The sequence below is a fragment of the Crocodylus porosus genome, unplaced genomic scaffold, assembly GCF_001723895.1.
Source record: "Crocodylus porosus isolate Cpor-Errol unplaced genomic scaffold, CroPor_comp1, whole genome shotgun sequence".
NCBI classification, from domain to species: domain Eukaryota; kingdom Metazoa; phylum Chordata; order Crocodylia; family Crocodylidae; genus Crocodylus; species Crocodylus porosus.
Genome location: NW_017728949.1, coordinates 3,166,685 through 3,185,717, shown reverse-complemented (window position 1 = coordinate 3,185,717; position 19,033 = coordinate 3,166,685). Strand labels below are relative to the sequence as shown.

The following is a 19,033-nucleotide window of genomic DNA, read 5'->3' as shown; positions in this document are numbered from 1 at the left end:
GGGAAATGAAATAGGTACCTGGAGCCAGTAAGTGAGGTAAAGATCAAGATCAGAGGAGGGGCCTGAGGGGCGATTTGGACTGGCTGGAGTGACAAAGAAACACAGGGTAAAGGGAAAGGACTGAGGGTTGAGGAGCGATCTAAAGAGGATCTGATGAGGTTCTGGGGGAGAACTGGGAGTGACTTGTTAAAGAAAAGAATCAGATAGAGATACTGGTATGGAATAAGGAGTCTGAGGAGGAAGATTGGAACTGGGAGCTCTGGAGCAGAGGCAATGATAAAATTCAATTCCTCAAGTCATCTGTCTCAACCATGAGATCATCCTTTCAATTCTGCACACCCCTGCCTTATTCACATCACTACTTCTATTCTCTTCTATTATCAGCAACAGTGGGTGCATCTACACATGCATTAATGTGCTTTTTCTAATGTGCATTAAATTTTGTACCTCCAGTGTGAGGTACCAAATAAATCCGCATTAGGTTGCCCTAATGCACACTACCAAAAGCGCACTTTTTAAAGTGATGCTTCAGGAACAGTAGCCTATTTTACTGTGCAGTAGCCTATTTGCACAGTTTTTATGTGACACTTTAATGTACAGTAAAATAGGCTACTGTGCATTAACGTGTACATACAGATGCACGCAGTCTCTTTCACTATACCATCCTGTTTCATTTCCAGAGAACGTTTGCTCTGTGTCCTGAATGAGGTCTATGGAAAAAGCAACATGTGCTTATATAATTAAAGATGGTATCATGATGCTGCCATACAAAGGGAATCAAAATAATATTAGAGAGATTACTATAATTCTGACATTGTCTATCACTTGATTTTGCAACTTTAACAGTGTTCTTTTAATTTGGTTTTTATGCAAAATAATTTATACACTATTAGGTATGTGCTTGAAGTCTTTGACCAAGGGCAAAATAGAATATTCTGGGAAGCTGATAGGGCCAACTCTTACCTCACTCTTCAGTCAGACAAGTATAGCATAATTTGTGGCACTGAGGCTAGATAATTGGTGTGTAGGATAATCTAACCCACTGAACAGGATCGTGTCTGTTCAATACCCTAAACACAAAATCATTCTAAGGTCACCTGAAGTGTTATTCATTCAATAAGTGGCACTTTCCCACTGAGATCCCCCTAAACTGAGATCTTGTGGTCATTAAGGGTTGTGTGGGATCTATGACAAGGATGGGCTGTAGTTCTGATATGCTGCCAAATTCTGCTGATTGAAATTCCTTCTGTAGATGCAAGTTAGGGTAGTCCTCACTGCTTAATCTTAGCTGTTTTGCAGCATTTAGTGTCCACTGTTTTTTTGGAATCACATAATGACATTCAGCTGTGGAAAACAGTTCTTACGCTCCACTTTTGAGATGATCATGTAATAGGGCTAGGTGCAGCAATCTGCACATGTGCATATGTGTATTCACCTGAAGGAACTAATCCTGTGGTTAGACCTTAATCAGGCCACTCCAATTGACTGCAATAAAAGTTTTCTTAAATTGGAACTGAGTAACAACTCAGTATAAACCATAAGAGTTTGGTCAAGCAGTGGGAACTATACAGGACAGAAGGTGCTCAGTTTTAAAGGGTGTGTTGTTTAGTACTGAAGTATACTGTATGTATTTTGTTAACTAAAAGGTTGTTCTAGAGATGCACAATATGGCCATGAATAATTATTAACAGGAATTCAAGAGGAGTCTGACAAATGACAATGAATATTATAGGCCTCACTAAATTCAGAAGCACTCCACTTAGAATGTTGAATGGAAACATTGGGCTTGATTTTCTGTTCTGTTTTTGTGCAGGAATGACACAGGGCTTTAAATTCTTACTGTTCTGTTCCTCTTTTGAGGTCAATGCAAGCCATGCTGAATCCCCAGAGTTGGTTAAGATGGCCCAAAGGGTGCTATAGGTCCAGATTGCTATAGTCACATGGGGATTTCTGACAGCTGGACCACAGCTGTGATCTACATGTGCCCTATAGTCTTTTGACCATAACCTCCACACTTACCGACTGTAAGTACAGCTGTTTTTCTGGCTTCTTGTATTGAAGACTCCCTGCAGTGTTAGATATCTCTAGTGGCCAGATACCCTGGAGCAGAACAAAGGAGCAGTAATGGAATAAGGAACCTCGTGTTGGTCCTTTGGGAATTCTGCTGTTCTCACCTAGGCTACCAAATGGGAGCAGCTAACAACCTGTACTGGCTTTGAACTGGCAAGCTGGGGGTGAAAGTGTCTATGTTCCATCCTTGCCCCTCCCAGAACTCACCAGACTGCCAAACTTTACTACTTTAAAAGAGGACAGGCTCCTGGATCTGAAAAAGGTTTGATTGTAGACCCATGGTGCTTATTTAATATTAATCCTTATGAACTGACATATGGTAGACATGATTTTTAATCAAGACATTTAGCTGTTTTACTGCAGAGCACTATGGAATTTACATTAAGAAAAAAATGTGCTGTCAGTATAGTACACGGCTGCCTAGAAATCAGAGTGGAAAGTCAAGTTTGAAACAAATTGGCATCTGATCAGATAAAAATTCAAATTGGTAACATTTGTGCTGGAAAACAAGTCAGATCTGGGATAAATGGGATCCAAGTTATTCTATTTTATTCCTTTTGCAAAGGAATTAAATTTGAACAGAGTATTGGACTTAATCTAGGCCACCTTTGCATGAAGGTTTATCTGCACACTTATCTGATCGATCATCCTCATAGCTGTATCGGTTTAAAATAAAGAGTTACTTGGAAGAGAGGTTGCATAATGTACATTTTAAAAAAAATTGCTTTGCAAATCAAATACTGGAGGTTAAAATGTTTTCTGTTGTTGTTCTCCTGGCTCAGTATGGTTTAATATTAGTAGGTGCTTTGATCCTCAAATGTTTTTGTAATAGATTACCCCCTTTCTGACTCATTGTGTGAGCTCTATCAGGTACTGAAAGAGTTAACAATATGTTTCAGGCCTCAGCCACCACATGCACTTAATGCTCCGTCCAGCTCTCACATGGTTTGTATTCTTGCGCTGCTGGAGCAGTGTGTTCATGGCATCTGGTTCCCTGGCAACAGCTTTCATTGGCTCAATCAAAGCCTTTTCTTCTTAAGAAAGCTCCCACTGTGACACCCTACTACCACCACTAATCACCATCTTAACCAAGTGTTTAAGGTGCAGCTGGTACAAAAAGTAGTGCTTGTACATGTGAGACGATTAAGAAGCTACCTTAGAATACACCTGCCCCAAACAACGCGCACACTGGTTTGTCTGTACGCACTGGAAGATATTTGCCTTTCTGCTGGAAGTGATGTGGGGCAGGACACAGAGTCTCTTTAGACATGATCTGAGGCACAAATCCATAAGCCTTTGTGTTTAGTGAATGGCTGTTTCCTGTTTTAGTTGGGTGGGGTTTGGGCTTCTGCGGACTGGTTTGGACCAGTTCTGATCAGTTTGAACTGATTTTGACTGGTGTGAACCAGTTTCGACCTGGTTCCAACCCGATCTGAACCAGTTCTGACCTGACTTGAACCAGTTCCGACGGGTTCTGAATGCTTTGAACCAGTTCTGAATGGTTCCGGCTGGAACCCGTCTTTACTGGTCGGAACTGGTTCAAAGTGGTCGGAACCAGTTCAATTAGGTTGGAACCAGGAAGAAATCTCCTAATGTGTGAACCAGAGGACAATGATAGTAAAGATTTCTTGAGCCTTTCACTTTTTAAAGAGGTTGGAAAAGCTTTTATTGGAGGCACAAACAAATACCCCATCCCCTTTGTGTAGAACTTGGGGTTTGGATTGGAGGCCCAATTAATAAACAAAGAAATTAACAGTCCCTTTAGCATGCTTCCCTCAGAAAAGTTTTCTCTGTCTAATGGGATAGATGCTTAAAAGTGATAATTCCACTTTTTTTTTCCAGCCCTTGACTAGCAGTCTTGGAAAGTGACTCATCTTCTGTGACCCCAAACAGAGTTGCACTTTACAGGACTGACCTGCTGGAGAGACCTGGCCTCACACGGAAGAGGCGGGCAGGGAGCATTTCCAGCAGGATGGCTCCAGGTCTGAGACTCTCTGCTGGAAGCAATTAGACTGTGCCTATATGTGCTTTGACTGTTTCTAAACATAAACCATGCCTTCTTGAGAACCCTTCTGCCTAGGACCATCCACCACTTCAAAAAGTAAAATGAATCCACGCGCTCCTTTAAACCTAGGGAAAGAAAGGAAGAAAACTAATTTTAGAGTGTTGTATGCTTTGTTTCCCCTAGTTCTGCTTGGCCTTGGGGTGTTAAAATGATCGGTCCCCGAGAGAAGAGAGGAAGACCAGTTTTGAGGTTACATTACTAGATTGAGGCTTAGGAATTTTGGGTTAATTTCTCATACCTGCCACAGGCATTCTGTATGACCCCGAAGAACTCCCTTAATTTGTCAGTTCCCCATTTATCCAGAATACCTTTGGTTAAAGAAGATCTGTTTTTTTCCCTCTTTGCTCTACCAGCACCTAGAACAGCAAGACCCTACTCCGTAACTGGGGGTCTCTAGATATAATAATATTACCAAACTAATTTCTCAGTGAATAGATTTTTGAGAAGTTTGAAGAGACATAATTTACAAAGTTATAAATGATTGAAAAAATATATTTATCATATGCAGTATTTAATTTATTACTGCTGTCATTCCCAATTTATAACTTTTTACTTTCTTCTCCTGAAATATCTGTTTGGCACCCATTGATCCTTCTGGATCATAGTATATATGAGAGGTCACCCAGACCTTTGATGTATATGCTTAGGAAGGAGATTTTTTTGGATGAACAGAGGCTGCCCAGACTTTCCACCCCTGCTTTAGGCCACTGAGACAGTATCCAAAGGCCAGACTGAGTCCAGATGTTTGGTGCTTCCATGGCTGTATTTGTATATATATTAACCTAATAGGATATTTCAGGGAAATGCCCTGTGATTCAGTGGTAGAATCCTTGCCTGTCACAAAGGAGACACTGGTTCACAGTCCCAGATGCTTATACAAATACATACACACATACATATATTATGGAGAAGAGATTAACAAGTTATACATTGGGAAGAACAGCAGTAATGAATGAAACACTGCATATGACAAATGTATTATTTCCAGTCATTTATAACTTTGTAAATTATGTTTCTTCAAACTTATACTTTACAATGTTGAATTTGATATACCTGCTTTTGAGGCTTGGAACAATTTTTTTCTGAAGATGTAACTGCTATACTTTTTTTCATCACTTCCCAAAGCTTCTGCCCTGTGGGAACCCTGTGAACATTTTGCTGAATATATCCTTAATACATCAGGTACTCAACAAATTAACAAACTTCCTAGGAAGGAAGCAATTACCATCCCTACTTCTAAAAGTGCTAGCAAGTATCTTTATATGATTAGTGAAATTTATGCACAGCAGCACTGATGGAGAAGCAAAATCAATTTTCTCTCCTGTCCTTAGGCAAGGCAAGAATTTGTAAATTAAATTTAGTTTTATAAAAAAAGTTGTATTTCTTTTTTGAAAGATTTTTGGAGTACATAAAACTCCTATTTCCAGAGACTTTAGTTGTCTAATTTTCTTTTCAAACCATTTCCTGTTCAAAACATCCAATCTGTTCTTTTTGCTGCAGAAAAAAATGCATTTCAAACCTACCAACGTTATTTATGAGTATATCTTCAGTTCTCCATTGGAATACTTAATAAGCCCACTAGCACTCTGAACTGGCTAAGCCTCGGCATGACACTATGCTGCCTGCAGCCAAACCGTGAGAACTGCTAGGACTGAAATCAAGCCTACATCACAGATGGAGGCTGCATAGGGAAATGGCCTCCATGAGTTGCCTCCAGTATCTGAGTTCCTATTGGAACTTTTCCACCCGTCATTTTATAAAACAGCAGGAATTGAGTCTTTCACACTAGGAGTCAATTAAAGAAACCCAAATTATTGCCATTTGAATAAACAATTATTTCTTTTTCACTCTCACAGAAGCTCGGTACAATAAACTAAAAACCAGAACTAATTAAATGATCTGATAGTATAAATCCTATTAGAAGTGTTTCATCTGGCTTAATTAATTCTTGCCTGAAATCATAGCTACTTTTAGTAAATGCTAGATGATTTTTTTAAAAATGGATCCAATTTATATCTGTTTCCAAGACCATTAATTTACTCACTCTTGGCAGATAATATGGAACTATTTACAGAATTGTTTACTCCTAGAGAGAATTTCTACCCTACAGAGGGCCCAAATCCCAATGCATGAAAAATATCTCACAGGTCAGAAAAGTAGATTAAAAAAAAAAAAAAAGAGTTCCGCAGTAAGATAAACCAAAGCCAGAAAATGCATTGCAGCCAATTAATTCATGGTAGAGTCACAGTAGGCTGACCCTTCTCGTTAACAGTTACACTGCTGGTCATGAATGCATTTATGTGCCTCATGTCAACTGGAACAGAAAATTGGTCCGGGGGGGGCGGGTTGGCCAAAACTTCATCCAAAACTGCAAGTGTATCTGGATTAAGAGATTTGAATGTGAACCTATAAAATTGGAAGAGATTTAGAAACAAGATCCTATCTTTTAGTCCATCCCTTAACATCACATTATAGTAGAAGTGGTACTTAATCACTTCTGTATATTCAGAGACTAGAATAACAGTAAATCCTGGACTGAGGCTTATGACCTTTTTGTAATTAGGTCACTGAAAGAACATAAATCATTTAGGACCTATTTTTTATTTCTTGCTTACCAAAGATTCCCACTCAAGTTGAGAGGAGCTGTAAGTGCTCCAGGAATTAAGATATAATACACGATTATACATGTACTGTAATGGTAAAGCTAAAAGTAGCTGTGTGCAGCTGAACAAAGACAGTGAATTCCTACCAAGAGACCTTGGGTTTGCTTGAGGGCTTGCTGCTGCTTTGGGAGTTAAAACTGAAATAAAAAGATTGTTATTTTCAATCTTACAACAAGAAACTGGTTTCAAAGTCTGTAGCATTATTAAAGTAGTATAAAATATACCATTAAAATAATAGAGGGTTGTTGAAAAGAATCTCAGGAGTCCTCTAGTGTGACCTCCTGCACTGACATAGGATGTACTGTTCATAGACGTTAGGGGGTAGAAGGGACCTCTTGAGATCATCAGGTCCAGTCCCCCTGTGCTTGGGCAGGAAAGACTGCTGGAGTTAGATGACCCCAGCAAAATGAGCATCCAGGTATTTTCTGAAGATCTTAAAATGTACACATATTATTTATGTCAGCACGATGACACTGCCACAGAATAATGGTTGACAGCTACTCATTATTGAAAGCTGAGGGAAAAAATATGGAGATATCAATATAGTCCTCAATTTCTCAGGCAGTAGAAAATGGGTGGGCATATACTAAGAGGGGCATGTGATTTACAAGAGAACATCTCTGGGTACACTGTTACATTACCTTTTTGCTCAAGTGAGCCTTGTTTTTTTGTACACAGTGCTGTCCTGCTTGGGCTGAAACTAACTCATTATTCATTAGTTTACAAAGGTTTGAGTTTTTCTGAAATTATTGTTCTGGACAGACAACAATAACTGCATTAATGAAGTTCTTTGTCAGTGAATTTACTAGTTTTGAATTTTGATCAGAAAGATTTATTGTAGCAGTTAGTGTGCACTTAGGCAGTTCTTGTTACCAAGTAACTTTGCAGTTGAAATGCTACTGTGACCAGGTACAGGCAAAGTATTCCTCCTGCACACTTCGTTTTTGTGAAATGGGATAATTGTTGTACTTTGAAATGTTTGGAGGGTGGATTTTCTGACAGGGCAGGGAGAGAAATCACAGATATGGTCTATGTCACCAAATATTGGCAACTTATTAAATAGTATATACAATAGTAATTTTCAGCATATGAAAAAAGATTGGTATCTCTCTCCTTCTCAGCTCTTCTTCCCCATCCATCCAGCTGCAATTTAGTTTTACCAGTATTTCCACCTAACCTTTCACTTCCAGTGCTATTGAGCTATTGGCACATTGAAAATGTTGCCTTGCTATGGAACACACTGACACTCTGCACATGTACCATAGGTAGCATGTTACTGGATGGCTGCACACACTTTCCCTGCCTGACACCTGTCAATCCCTCTGCTCAGCTAAGCCCAATACCCCTGTTCCCTCTCCATCCATGTCCTTGGCCAATCCAGTCTGTTCTTCCTCCAAGCTGGACCTCTGTACTACACCCCACAAAAATCATTTTCCATTTTCAGGTTTTTAGGGTTTTTTTTTAACTTTTTAAAATTAATTTTAGGTACATTTCAAAACATATTTACAAATATCAAAACAAAATTCTCTCATACTTTCCATTCCCCACCCCCCTGTATTTTTTCAGCTGAAACAATTGAATATGAACTTTTCAATTTTGCAGTTGCCATGAATAGGCATTTTATTAATAAAAGGAAAAAACTGCCCAAAAACTTTTCCCAGCTCTACTGTTTAACCTTACCTCAGGTAGAATTGGTGCTCTCCCACAGTTATAAATAACAATTTAAATGTCACTGTTGATCACTTAGAAATATCCAGTGAACTGTTTTCTCCTTGTTGAGAAACATATTCCTGTCATGAGCAAGCTTTCTAATTGCCTGTTTCTTTTGCTGAATGGTAGGCCAGCCAACAGTCTGTCCCACCTCTCTGCACTGCAGGTATTTTTCAATACCTAGGATCACTCAGCCCATGTACATTTTTTTTACAGCCAAAAGAAACAGTTACAGGAGGTCATGCGATTCCAACACTCATCATGTGAAGAGGCGCACAGAGTGCATTGCAGTGCAGTCCTTAGAAATGGTACACAAAAGCCTAGGTGGAGAGAAGAAACACCTCTGCCCAGAGGCATAACACTGCAGCTGGGCACTTAGGCAAGAAGCAACTGCCATTTGCAACTTTGCCACTGGCATAATCATATAGCTGTGAGAGGAGATTTTTTTCTGCCCCTCACCCTACTCCCCAACCCTGTAAGCACCTGAGGCAGGTGCTGAGTTGTGGTCACTCCGTCCTAGTTCCATCACTGTCTTTGCCATAGGTGGCAGGAGAAATTATTGTTTGGGAGGGGCTGAGGAGCATGCAGTGGTGGTGAGGCATGGCAGTGGCACTGGAGCAGTGGAACCGTGCTGGGCACTGTGGTGCTGCTGCTGTCACCAACCGCTCTGAAATTAGCTGGAGGGGGGGCTAAGCCCCATTAGCCCCAGCCTTCTACCACCTTTGACCTTTGCCCCTTCCTTTGCCCCTGCCCCTGCCCTGGGAGGAGGATGACGGGAAACACTCCATAACCATGTCTCCATTTAGCCATTAGCATTTAGTAAGTTCTACAAACAAATTAAATTATTTGTCACCCAGGCCTGTCCTTTGTCTCAAAATTGAGACACCATTGAGCTGGGAACTGCAAATGTATACACAGAAGAGATAGTAGAGGCAGTCTCTGTCCCAAAAGGTATGCATCCTAAATAGACAGGCAGGAAGGGACAGAGAAGCACAGATAACTGGAGTAATGTACAGATCAAGAGAAGAGATGGCAATAAAATCTAGGTCTCTAGACTCCCAGTTCAGTGTTCCATCTACAGGACCATACTTCATCTCAGCTACTAATATTATTATTTATGCAAAGCTAAATTTAAGGACAAACTAAACTGACTAGTTACTGTTCAGTGAGTTTATGGGGGTAAGACTTAACATAGCCTGGGATAAGAGTGAGGGAAGGCATGGGACAGGTCTTCAATTTCAAGGGTTCTAACAAAACCATCATCCCCTATACTTGGTTTTATATGTTCATCCTGTTAGCTCCTCTTAATAGTTTTAACTGATTAAAAATATTAAAACTTGAGGATAGTTGGCCAAATGCAGGACAGATCAGTTTTGTTAAGGCAGTTATGAATTTGATATAAATTGGAAGATGCTAGACAGAAGCAGGAAAATGGAACTTAAGTATCCTGAGATTGTTCTGTAAGAATATGTTGAATTTTTTTATCATTTGTTTAACTCCATACCTAAGATCTTTAAATGAAACAAATTAATAGAAATAATGTTAAAATAAATACAATGGCAAAAACTTCAAGGTGCACTGAAGACAGAAAAAAAAAACGTTTCTTAGCACAGATATAAACCTTTGCATCTTCAAAGCATAGCACAAATATTCACCCATTAATCCACCTGTACAAAGGGGTGACTTCTTACTGAAAAAAGGAAAAGTTTTCTTAGAAAGAATAAATGCAAAATATAGATCTAGATTAGGGCTTCAAATTTTCTAAAGTTCGGATCCAGGATTTTGGTTTAGCCCACCATAGAAGTAGAAATGACCTGTGGAATTTGGATCTGGATTATGAAAACCCTGCCTACTTTCCTTTTCCACCACCACCTCCCAATTAGAAGACCATTTAGATCAGGGCACTGCTTAATGTCTTCTATTAGTAGCCAGATTATGAACCAAATTTTGCCTTCAGCTACTTTGTACACAAGCTTAATTAAAGTTGTTTCTTCATATCCAATGGTTCTGTTATTATCTTTAGGTAAGAGAGTATGTAAGGAAAAACAATATGAGTAAATTCACTTTCTAGAATGGCTTTCTATCCACTCACATAATACCACTCAGTTTCTGACTGGTATGTGTAATTGTGTAATGGTATCAAATGACATCTATTTTACTGGCTGTTGGGTCCAGTGGAATGTTGCTTTGTACATCTCATACAGTAAGTACAGGAAATGCAGCCTGAAATTTTACAATTTGCTGTTAATTAAAATGAATTGAGAGAAAGGGGGAGAGAGACAAAAGACCATTACAAGAAAGAAATGCTCTTTTCATCACGGTTAAAATAAAAAAGATTCTATCTTTACATTTAGTTTTCACCGTTTCTAAAGTCTGACTCTTGCTTTAGATAATCAAAGCTGGCTTTGAACTAGCACACACAAAAAATCTTTTTTTCTTTAAAAATAGCCCTATAGATGTATATACATATCACAGCCTTTCATTCCTTTTATAGATCACTTCATTTTCTGCAAGAATGTGGAAGTTCTGAGCAAACCAAAGCTCACACAGGCGCCACAACAAACACAGGGAATGGGATCCAGACACATTACTGCAATTAACACCAATGTTTAATTAGCAGCCAGCTGCACTGGGTAAGAGCCTTTTGATTTTCATCTCTTTGCTGTGTTTTTGAAGTTAGATTTACCTACTACTGTAGCTCTCTTAGTTGTTATACTAATGCACATACAAAAAAAAAACCTCTCTTGGAAATTTTTGGAAGGGGGCCATAACAGACACTTGATCTGGTTCATAGCTTAGGTAAATATTTAGGAAGCAGTTTGCTCTGACTATTCATTGGAAAAAAAATAAAGGCTTTATGGCCAGGAAAATTCTTTGATATATTTGAAGAAAAGAAAAGAAAAGAAAAAAAAAGAAAGCTATTCAAGGATAATTAAAGAAAGTGAGTGCTATAGGTGTCTCAGTGCAAAGAGCCATCAAGGTAACATGCAAAACCTTTACCTAAAACAGCTTTGATTTCTCTGTTTAATGTCACAAGCAAAAGGAATTCTGCATGGTTTTGCTTGTTGCCAAGGCAGGAAAATGCGCGAACACACACCTAATTCTCCTGCTTAGCCATTTCTGCAAAGGAGAAACCAAGAGGGGACATTAACAGTGTTGCTGTAAGTCATGGTGATATCTGTATTACAAAATAAAGTGTTCTGTGAGACCTGGTAAAACAGCAGTAGCACAGAAGTGTAAACAACATGTATAAGAATTGTGCTAAAACCCTGGACACCCCTAGGGCTTCCTGACAGAATATAATCACACAAACCATAGCTAGGCTCCTTCTAAACTACAAGTTAGAAGTCTTAAGACATTTTATAGGACAAGAGAAGTGTAATCAGATCCTTTGGTAGTAGTTCATTCTGTAACAGAACGGACCTAAAACTGAGGCATACAGGAAGTACTGTGTACCTCCAGATTAACACTGGCCCACACAAGTCTGAATCCTTATCTCAGTTGCACATATACAAAAGTGTAATTGAAGACAGAAATTAGCATATTATGCTTGACTGTAACCAAGTGATATATGCCTCTCATAATGCATGCTTCAGTTCAGCTGACTTTTGAAATTACCTAGCTCAATTTCTCATTTTTATTTTTTACCTTCTAGCACCTTTTATTTGAGTCCTGACTTCCCTGTGCTCAACTTGCCTAATTTAGATAACTTAATGGAAAAGGAAAAGCTGGAAGTCTTAATTTGACTCTCTCTAGAATGGGACCTATTCACAAAATGTGTAGCCTTTGAGCAGACAGCTACCTGAGGTGCTTATGGGTCCACTACTCTTTTCTCTAGATGTCTTTCTAGCCCTGTAATCCATCTTTCATAATGATTACTCTCCTAGATAGTGTACACTGATTTTCCAGCTATAAGAATAACATGCTTACACAAAGCTAAAGCTTCACTGCAACCCAACCAAGTTCTGACATGGCTTGGCCAGCCAGCATGAACGTGTTGTTGCTAGTAGAATTTCCTGACTAATATATAAAGGGATTTTAAAAATACCTATTGTTATTAAAAACATGCTGCAGGCCCTGCATATATATAAACAGGCAAGCTCTGTTGTTTCTTGGCTCAGTTTGGCTGGTGTCAGATAGAGGACCAATCTATGTTCAAATAGTATGGACTCACAACATAGTTTGCCTGTCTGATTGGGCCAGCCATAATTAATTAGAATCCTGTGAAATTGTGCATAAGCAGTCTTTCAACAGAGTTGAAAAACTAGTATAGAATGTACCCATACAGCAGACTGACTCTAAAATATATGCGATCTTTCCATCCTAGACAAGGAATCCCTACTTCTACTAATCATGTTTAAAAAGGGTTGGAGTCCTCTCAGTTCTGTCCCATTATGAAGCAGTAAATATCTGAGGATACCTAAAAACTGACAAACATGGTTTACTTTCAGAGCTTTTACATTTTGTGTACAACTTTAGTTGAAGTGTATCAGTTTTGAGTGGGACATTTGGGATCTTCTCCCATTCTATATGTTTTCCCGATCCTATATTATCTTATACAGCATCAGAGCTAGCAAAACCACATACACATATAAGCAAGAAACATTATCCTCATTTATCCAGAGCACGATCTTGGCAATAATTTCTGTCAGTGAAGAGTCATAATACTGCAAGATTGCCTTAAAACCTTCCCTTCAGATTCTTACCTCTTCAAGCAACAGACTGAATTTTCATCAGTGCGGTTGACAGCCCAGAGGTCGCAATCTCAAGGCCCTGCCAGATTCCGACAAATCTGTGAATTCTGCTAAATATCTTCTCTCAAGGACATGGAAAAAGGAAAGGAAAGCTAGATGCCTGGTTTTCAATAACAGGAATAGGTAGCAAGTGTGAAAAGTATGCTGTATACAAGGTCCATACAGGGGACTGAAATGGAAAGAAAATGAGATGCAGAAAGGAGAGACTTCCAGGGTACAACCAAGTCACTTTGTTTCTAAGCCCATGAGAAATTCAAAGAACGTTTACTGTTGCCAGTTGTGTGGGTTTTACTTGCATGCATAGCTCTTGGTTGCGGATGGAACACTTTGAGAACCCCCGCTTCTTCCCGGCCCCCCCCAACAAAACAAAACAAAAAAGAAGCAATCACTGGTATGGTAATTTACTAACAAAGCTGGCACATTATAAAAGCACATTTTTACATGTAAACAGAGATACTCTGTTGCTCCTGCTGTGTTTAGGATTAAAAAATGTGGAAGGTCTTCCACTTTACTAGTGCTTCAGGCATATTCTTATTTTTAGTAGAGCAATTCTGAGAAGTCAGGGGAAAAAAAGAAAATATTTTGCATGTCATAAAAAAGCAGTATTTTGTACTTCGGGATCTTTATCAATGATAATCATTACTTGCTAAGGTCTTAAAGGAGGCATGAAATCCAACCTACGTGAAAACTGAAGAGGATGAAAAAGCTAAAATTTCTACTGAAAGAGAAACTAGGAGATGAAAAGTGAAATTGCAGGTCAAACACATTGACAATGACTAGCAAAGGACTCCCCCACTGCTCCCCTCCCCTGCTGCTTTCCAGGTCACTTCACAAAATATCCAAGTTATTTTTAAAACCCCTTTGTTTCCATTACAGAAGCTACTGATGCTTCACTATCCCAAAGCTGAGAATGTGTTACTGTTTAACAACATCCTCATTGCAAGATTACAAGGTAACGTTGTAACACTTTTTCCCCCTCCAGCATTCAAGGTACCTTTTATTGCCTGATGTGTTCATGGTTATTTCCATTATGAACCAAATTCAGTCTTGATGCAAGTCGCATCTATTTAAAAGTTAACGGGAGCTGTCATACAATAGTGTTAAATTTCAGTTTAAAAAATCTCTAAATTTAGGGATCAAATTAAAACCAAGGGAATGATTGATTAGAGGGTTATATGGCTTGCTGTAAGTGGATTCAAAGCAGAAAAGTGCTTAATAAGAAATAAACAACTGCTTTATTTGTAATGGTTTCTAGAGATTCTCTTCTGACAAAGAGCTAAAAAAAACCCAACCTGTTACCTGATGCTTGTGTCTGTTTATTAAATTTTCCATCCAGTTTCTGGACAAAGAAAATGTTTGCTTCTGACTGCAGTTTCACATGTCTGAGTAACAACTTAAAGGTTGGTCAGTCCTCTTGAGATCTTAGTTGGAAGAGAGGAGTCTAGGTATTGGGCCTGTTGAAAGTGAGTCGTTAGCTGTTTGATATATTAAGAATTAATTGCATATTTTGCACCAGAACTATGAAAAAGCATGCCATAGGTGTCAGTTCTAACACAACTAAAACATTCCCAGTTTTTCAAAGTCCTGACTGCTGCAACCATTACATCAGACAGTAAGTAATGATGGATTAATGGGAGGAAAAATGTTTATAGAAAGCTTCAGGTTTCCCTTAGTGAGCAGAGTGAAACCGCCTTCAGCAATTATCAGTGAGTTCCTGTCATAGGAAGAGTTTGAAGAGGCCTGACTGAGCTATGAAGCAAAGGTCTTTTAAAAGTAAATCTGACAGAAGTGAATGATTTTGGTGAGCAGTTAGTGATGTCTAAAAATGATAAAGGTGGCCATTGTAGAAAAAAACAGCATAAATGAAGGCTGCTCTGAAAATGATTTGAAATCAATATTCTGTGCAGAAGACTTTAAAACTGTCTGAGAGTACAGTGTTCGCTTAAAAAAAAGTTTTTAAAAAAACCCCACACCTGATTCTATCATGGGACAGTCAGTAAATAAAAGATCTATCCTGTAGGACTATGGGGCCTACAGTGTGAAGTTAGAAGATGAACTCCCATGATGGGATGCATTCAGCCATGAACAAATTGGCTTGTATTAAGAAAAATCAAAAGTCTAATTTAAGAATAACTGGCACTGCTAAAATTTCATCTTTGATCATGGACAGAATGAATCAAAAGGCAGAATAATCCAGGTTGGCTGAAATTCTCTACTTTGTTTAGGGAAAAAAAATTGATTTAATAATTAGTGACAAAGTTGTGGCTGCAAAATCAGTGTCAAATCAACTTGCTTTATCAATTTCCAGACAAAGGCCATACAGCTAGGGTTCTGAAGTGTTCAATTTAGTTTTAAAAAAAGTTTAGATAGCACATGCTTAATCTTATAAATTTTCATATCACTGTGAAGAAAGAAAGCAGAACAGAAGCCTGATCAGAGTATTAAATAATTAAGTAAACTCCTGCCCCAAGAGTTTTGAAAAACTCAGAACTGAATACAGGGAAAGATGTGGGGAGAAAAGGCAATTCAAAACATTTCCTTTATGAAAGGTATTAAAAAGAAATCTCTTTTCAGCCATAGGTTTCAGAGTGCTACATGGCTGGCAAAGTATCCTCCTCATCATCCCTATTTTACATATAGGGAAACTGGTTAATCAGCTTGCCCATAGACAGGAGCAGAGCCAGGAATAAGATCTGGTTGGGATACAAGGAAGCACTTCAAGGAGTTCAGGGACAGCAAAGATGCTTTTAATCAGCTGAACAGGTGATATAAGATGCTAATGCTTCAGAAATACTACTTTCTGAGCCATGTTCAGTTTCTGATTAATTTTGTATATATTTGCCCAGCTAAACTCCCTTCTATTTGTAAAACCAAAGCCTAATTTGAGTCATGAGAGAAAAAGTAGAAGATCAAAAGACCTGTATTCCTCTACACATAACATTAAGAATATACAAAACAGAATCTATAAATAAATATATATACATGCAGAATATACAAATAAATCATTTTTGGAATAAATAGTTTTGAATAAAAAATCATTTATTTACGATCTGTACATGGGATAAAGTGGGGCCTCATACAGACCTTCAAAACAAACAAAAAAGTAAAAACATAAATATGTATTTTCTTACAAAATGAGACATTTACAATATATACATACTGCATTGCCTTACTTTTCCATGTGCACATTGTGAAAGACAAGACACAAACCCTGTGTACATTTGAGATCAGGAGAACTGAAAGATTTGACTCATGGGATGTTCTTTCCCCTGCTCTCTTCCCCCCCCCCCAATTGCTGCATACTCTTTAGACAGCAAGCTGGCTATCCTCACTCTGAACACTGTTTTTTAAAGTTTCCTTCTAGTTTACTGTTCTTCATTCAGGGAGGCAAGAGGTGAGAGGGGAAGAACAATTTATGGCAGGGGGTGGGAAATCTTATAAAAAATCCAGAACATTATTTATCTTTAGGGAAGAAACAGAATCAAACCCTTTAGATCATATCAAGCTAAAAAGTAGTAATTTCAGAAATAAAAATATGTAAAAAGTCACGTTATAAAATTTAACATGATTTAAGAACAAAAAAAATCAATCACAGTTCAGAAGAAATATGGCACTTAGAAGTTTAGTTTTTTAATCAGTTAAATCAGTCTGAAAATGTGTCACTTGTGATCGCTGGGAACTTCAGTGTTTGCACTTTTATTTAGAAAGTACAAAACTCTTCACATCCACAATAAATTGACCAGATCAATTTAAAAAAGGGCGGGGGGATGTGGAGGGGGGTGGTGGAAATCACTGTACCATGATTCACTAATGTGCCCTCTAGGGAAATAAGAGGATAAGGCAAAGGAGCAGTTCCCGATCTGAACTCCTGTCCTCCAAATCCAGCTGCTCTTTTACTGGACCCAGAGCATCTCAAGAAAGTGGGCTTGTAGGGAGATCAAGTGGTATGAGACTATCTCAGCACAGCCTGGCCTGTCAGGTGTTTTGAATTACGATTTCTTTTTAAGTCTGGCATTTCCCTCCGCTAGAAAAAAGCAACCCGGACTGAGGAGCGTGGAAACACCCCGCCACCTCCCTCTCTCATGAAAGGAGCCTTCATCTGCAGGAGCTAGTCCCCACCCCCCTCTCCAGGCTGCACCCCAACGACTTCTTTTTGTTAGCTTGCCTATAAAAACCGATCTCCTGCCCAGGCCTTTCCACGGAGAAAACACTTTTGTTTCCCCCTTTGTCTCCTGTAACAAAGGCAGGGGGTGGAGGGCGGGCTGAAAAGCAACAAGTCATTTCTTTTCAGGGTGTTAAACAGCAGCCCGCTCCCCCCTCCCCCCCAGCAGCACGGACACCCCACGCGAGTGTGATCTCCGAAGCAAAGGCACCCCCGTCCCGAGCGGGCCCCCAGCTGCCCGGGGATCGCTCGGCCGGGCTGGGGATCTCGGCCGGGAGAGGGAAGCCGGCCCGGCCGCCGCCCCCTCGAGAGATCCGGCTTCACCTCCCGCCCCGGCAGGGTTGCCCGGGAATAAAACAATGCCGGGAGCCTGGAAGGGCACTTACTCCGCGAGGCCGGGCCTGAGGCCCCGCGCCGGGCGCCACCAGGGCTCCCCGGGACGCCCGCAGGGCAGGGGGCAAGGGAGGGAGGCAGGCTCGCCCTCATACCGCCGTCTCCCCTTGACTGCCGCTGCTGAGCCGGTGGTAGAAGCGCCGCCAGGACTGCAGGGTTTTGCCGGACCAGATCCAGAAGCCGGTGGTGATGCCCACGATCATGGTCATGAGGTACTTGATCATGAAGACGGTGAAGTCGGGGCTGGCGGGCGCCACGTGGCTGGGGCAGGGCACGGCGTAGGTCTTGCAGGTCTGCAGCAGCCAGGTGCGCTCCCAGGCGGGGCGGAAAGCCTGCTCGTAGAAGTAGCAGGCCAGCACGATGGTGGCGGGCACGGTGTAGAGCACGCTGAAGACGCCGATGCGCACCATGAGCTTCTCCAGCTTCTCGGTCTTGGTGCCGCCGTGCTTCATGATGGTGCGGATGCGGAAGAGCGACACGAAGCCCGCCAGCAGGAAGGACGTGCCGATGAAGAGGTAGACGAAGAGCGGCGCCAGCACGAAGCCGCGCAGCGAGTCCACGCTGTAGAGCCCCACGTAGCACACGCCGCTCAGCAGGTCGCCGTCGACCTGCCCCATGGCCAGGATGGTGATGGTCTTGACGGCCGGCACGGCCCAGGCCGCCAGGTGGAAGTACTGCGAGTTGGCCTCGATGGCCTCGTGGCCCCACTTCATGCCGGCCGCCAGGAACCAGGTGAGCGACAGCACGACCCACCAGATGGAGCTGGCCATGCCGAAGAAGTAGAGGATCATGAAGAGGATGGTGCAGCCCTCCTTCTTGGTGCCCTGCGCCACGGTGCGGTAGGCGTCCTCGGCGAAGCGCTCCGCGCAGGCCGCGCGCTCCTGCAGCACGAAGCCGGCCACGTGCGCCACGGCCACCATGAAGTAGCAGCCGGCCAGGAAGATGATGGGCCGCTCGGGGTAGCTGAAGCGCCGCATGTCCACCAGGTAGGTGAGCACGGTGAAGAGCGTGGAGGCGCAGCACAGCACGGACCACACGCCCACCCAGAGGCGGGCGAAGCGCACCTCGGCCTCCTTGAAGTACATCAGCCCGTCGGGCCGGCCCGGCTCGCACGGCGCCCCGCAGTCGCGCTCGCCCAGGAAGCGGTAGCCCAGGTAGGGCGGCACCTTGAGCTGCCGCGGGCACGAGAAGGCGAAGCCGGCGGCCGGCGGCGGCG

The 19,033-nt window shown here is 41.2% G+C and overlaps 1 protein-coding gene across 1 annotated transcript; it reads right to left on the bottom strand.

The window, feature by feature from the left end:
• Nucleotides 1–16,280: 16,280 nt before the first annotated feature.
• Nucleotides 16,281–19,031, bottom strand: FZD7 (frizzled class receptor 7; the record flags this gene model as incomplete). The annotated part of the gene is made up of 1 exon (XM_019553504.1): nt 16,281–19,031. A coding segment is annotated over one exon (1,125 nt), but the record flags the coding sequence as incomplete, so codon positions are not given.
• Nucleotides 19,032–19,033: the final 2 nt, after the last annotated feature.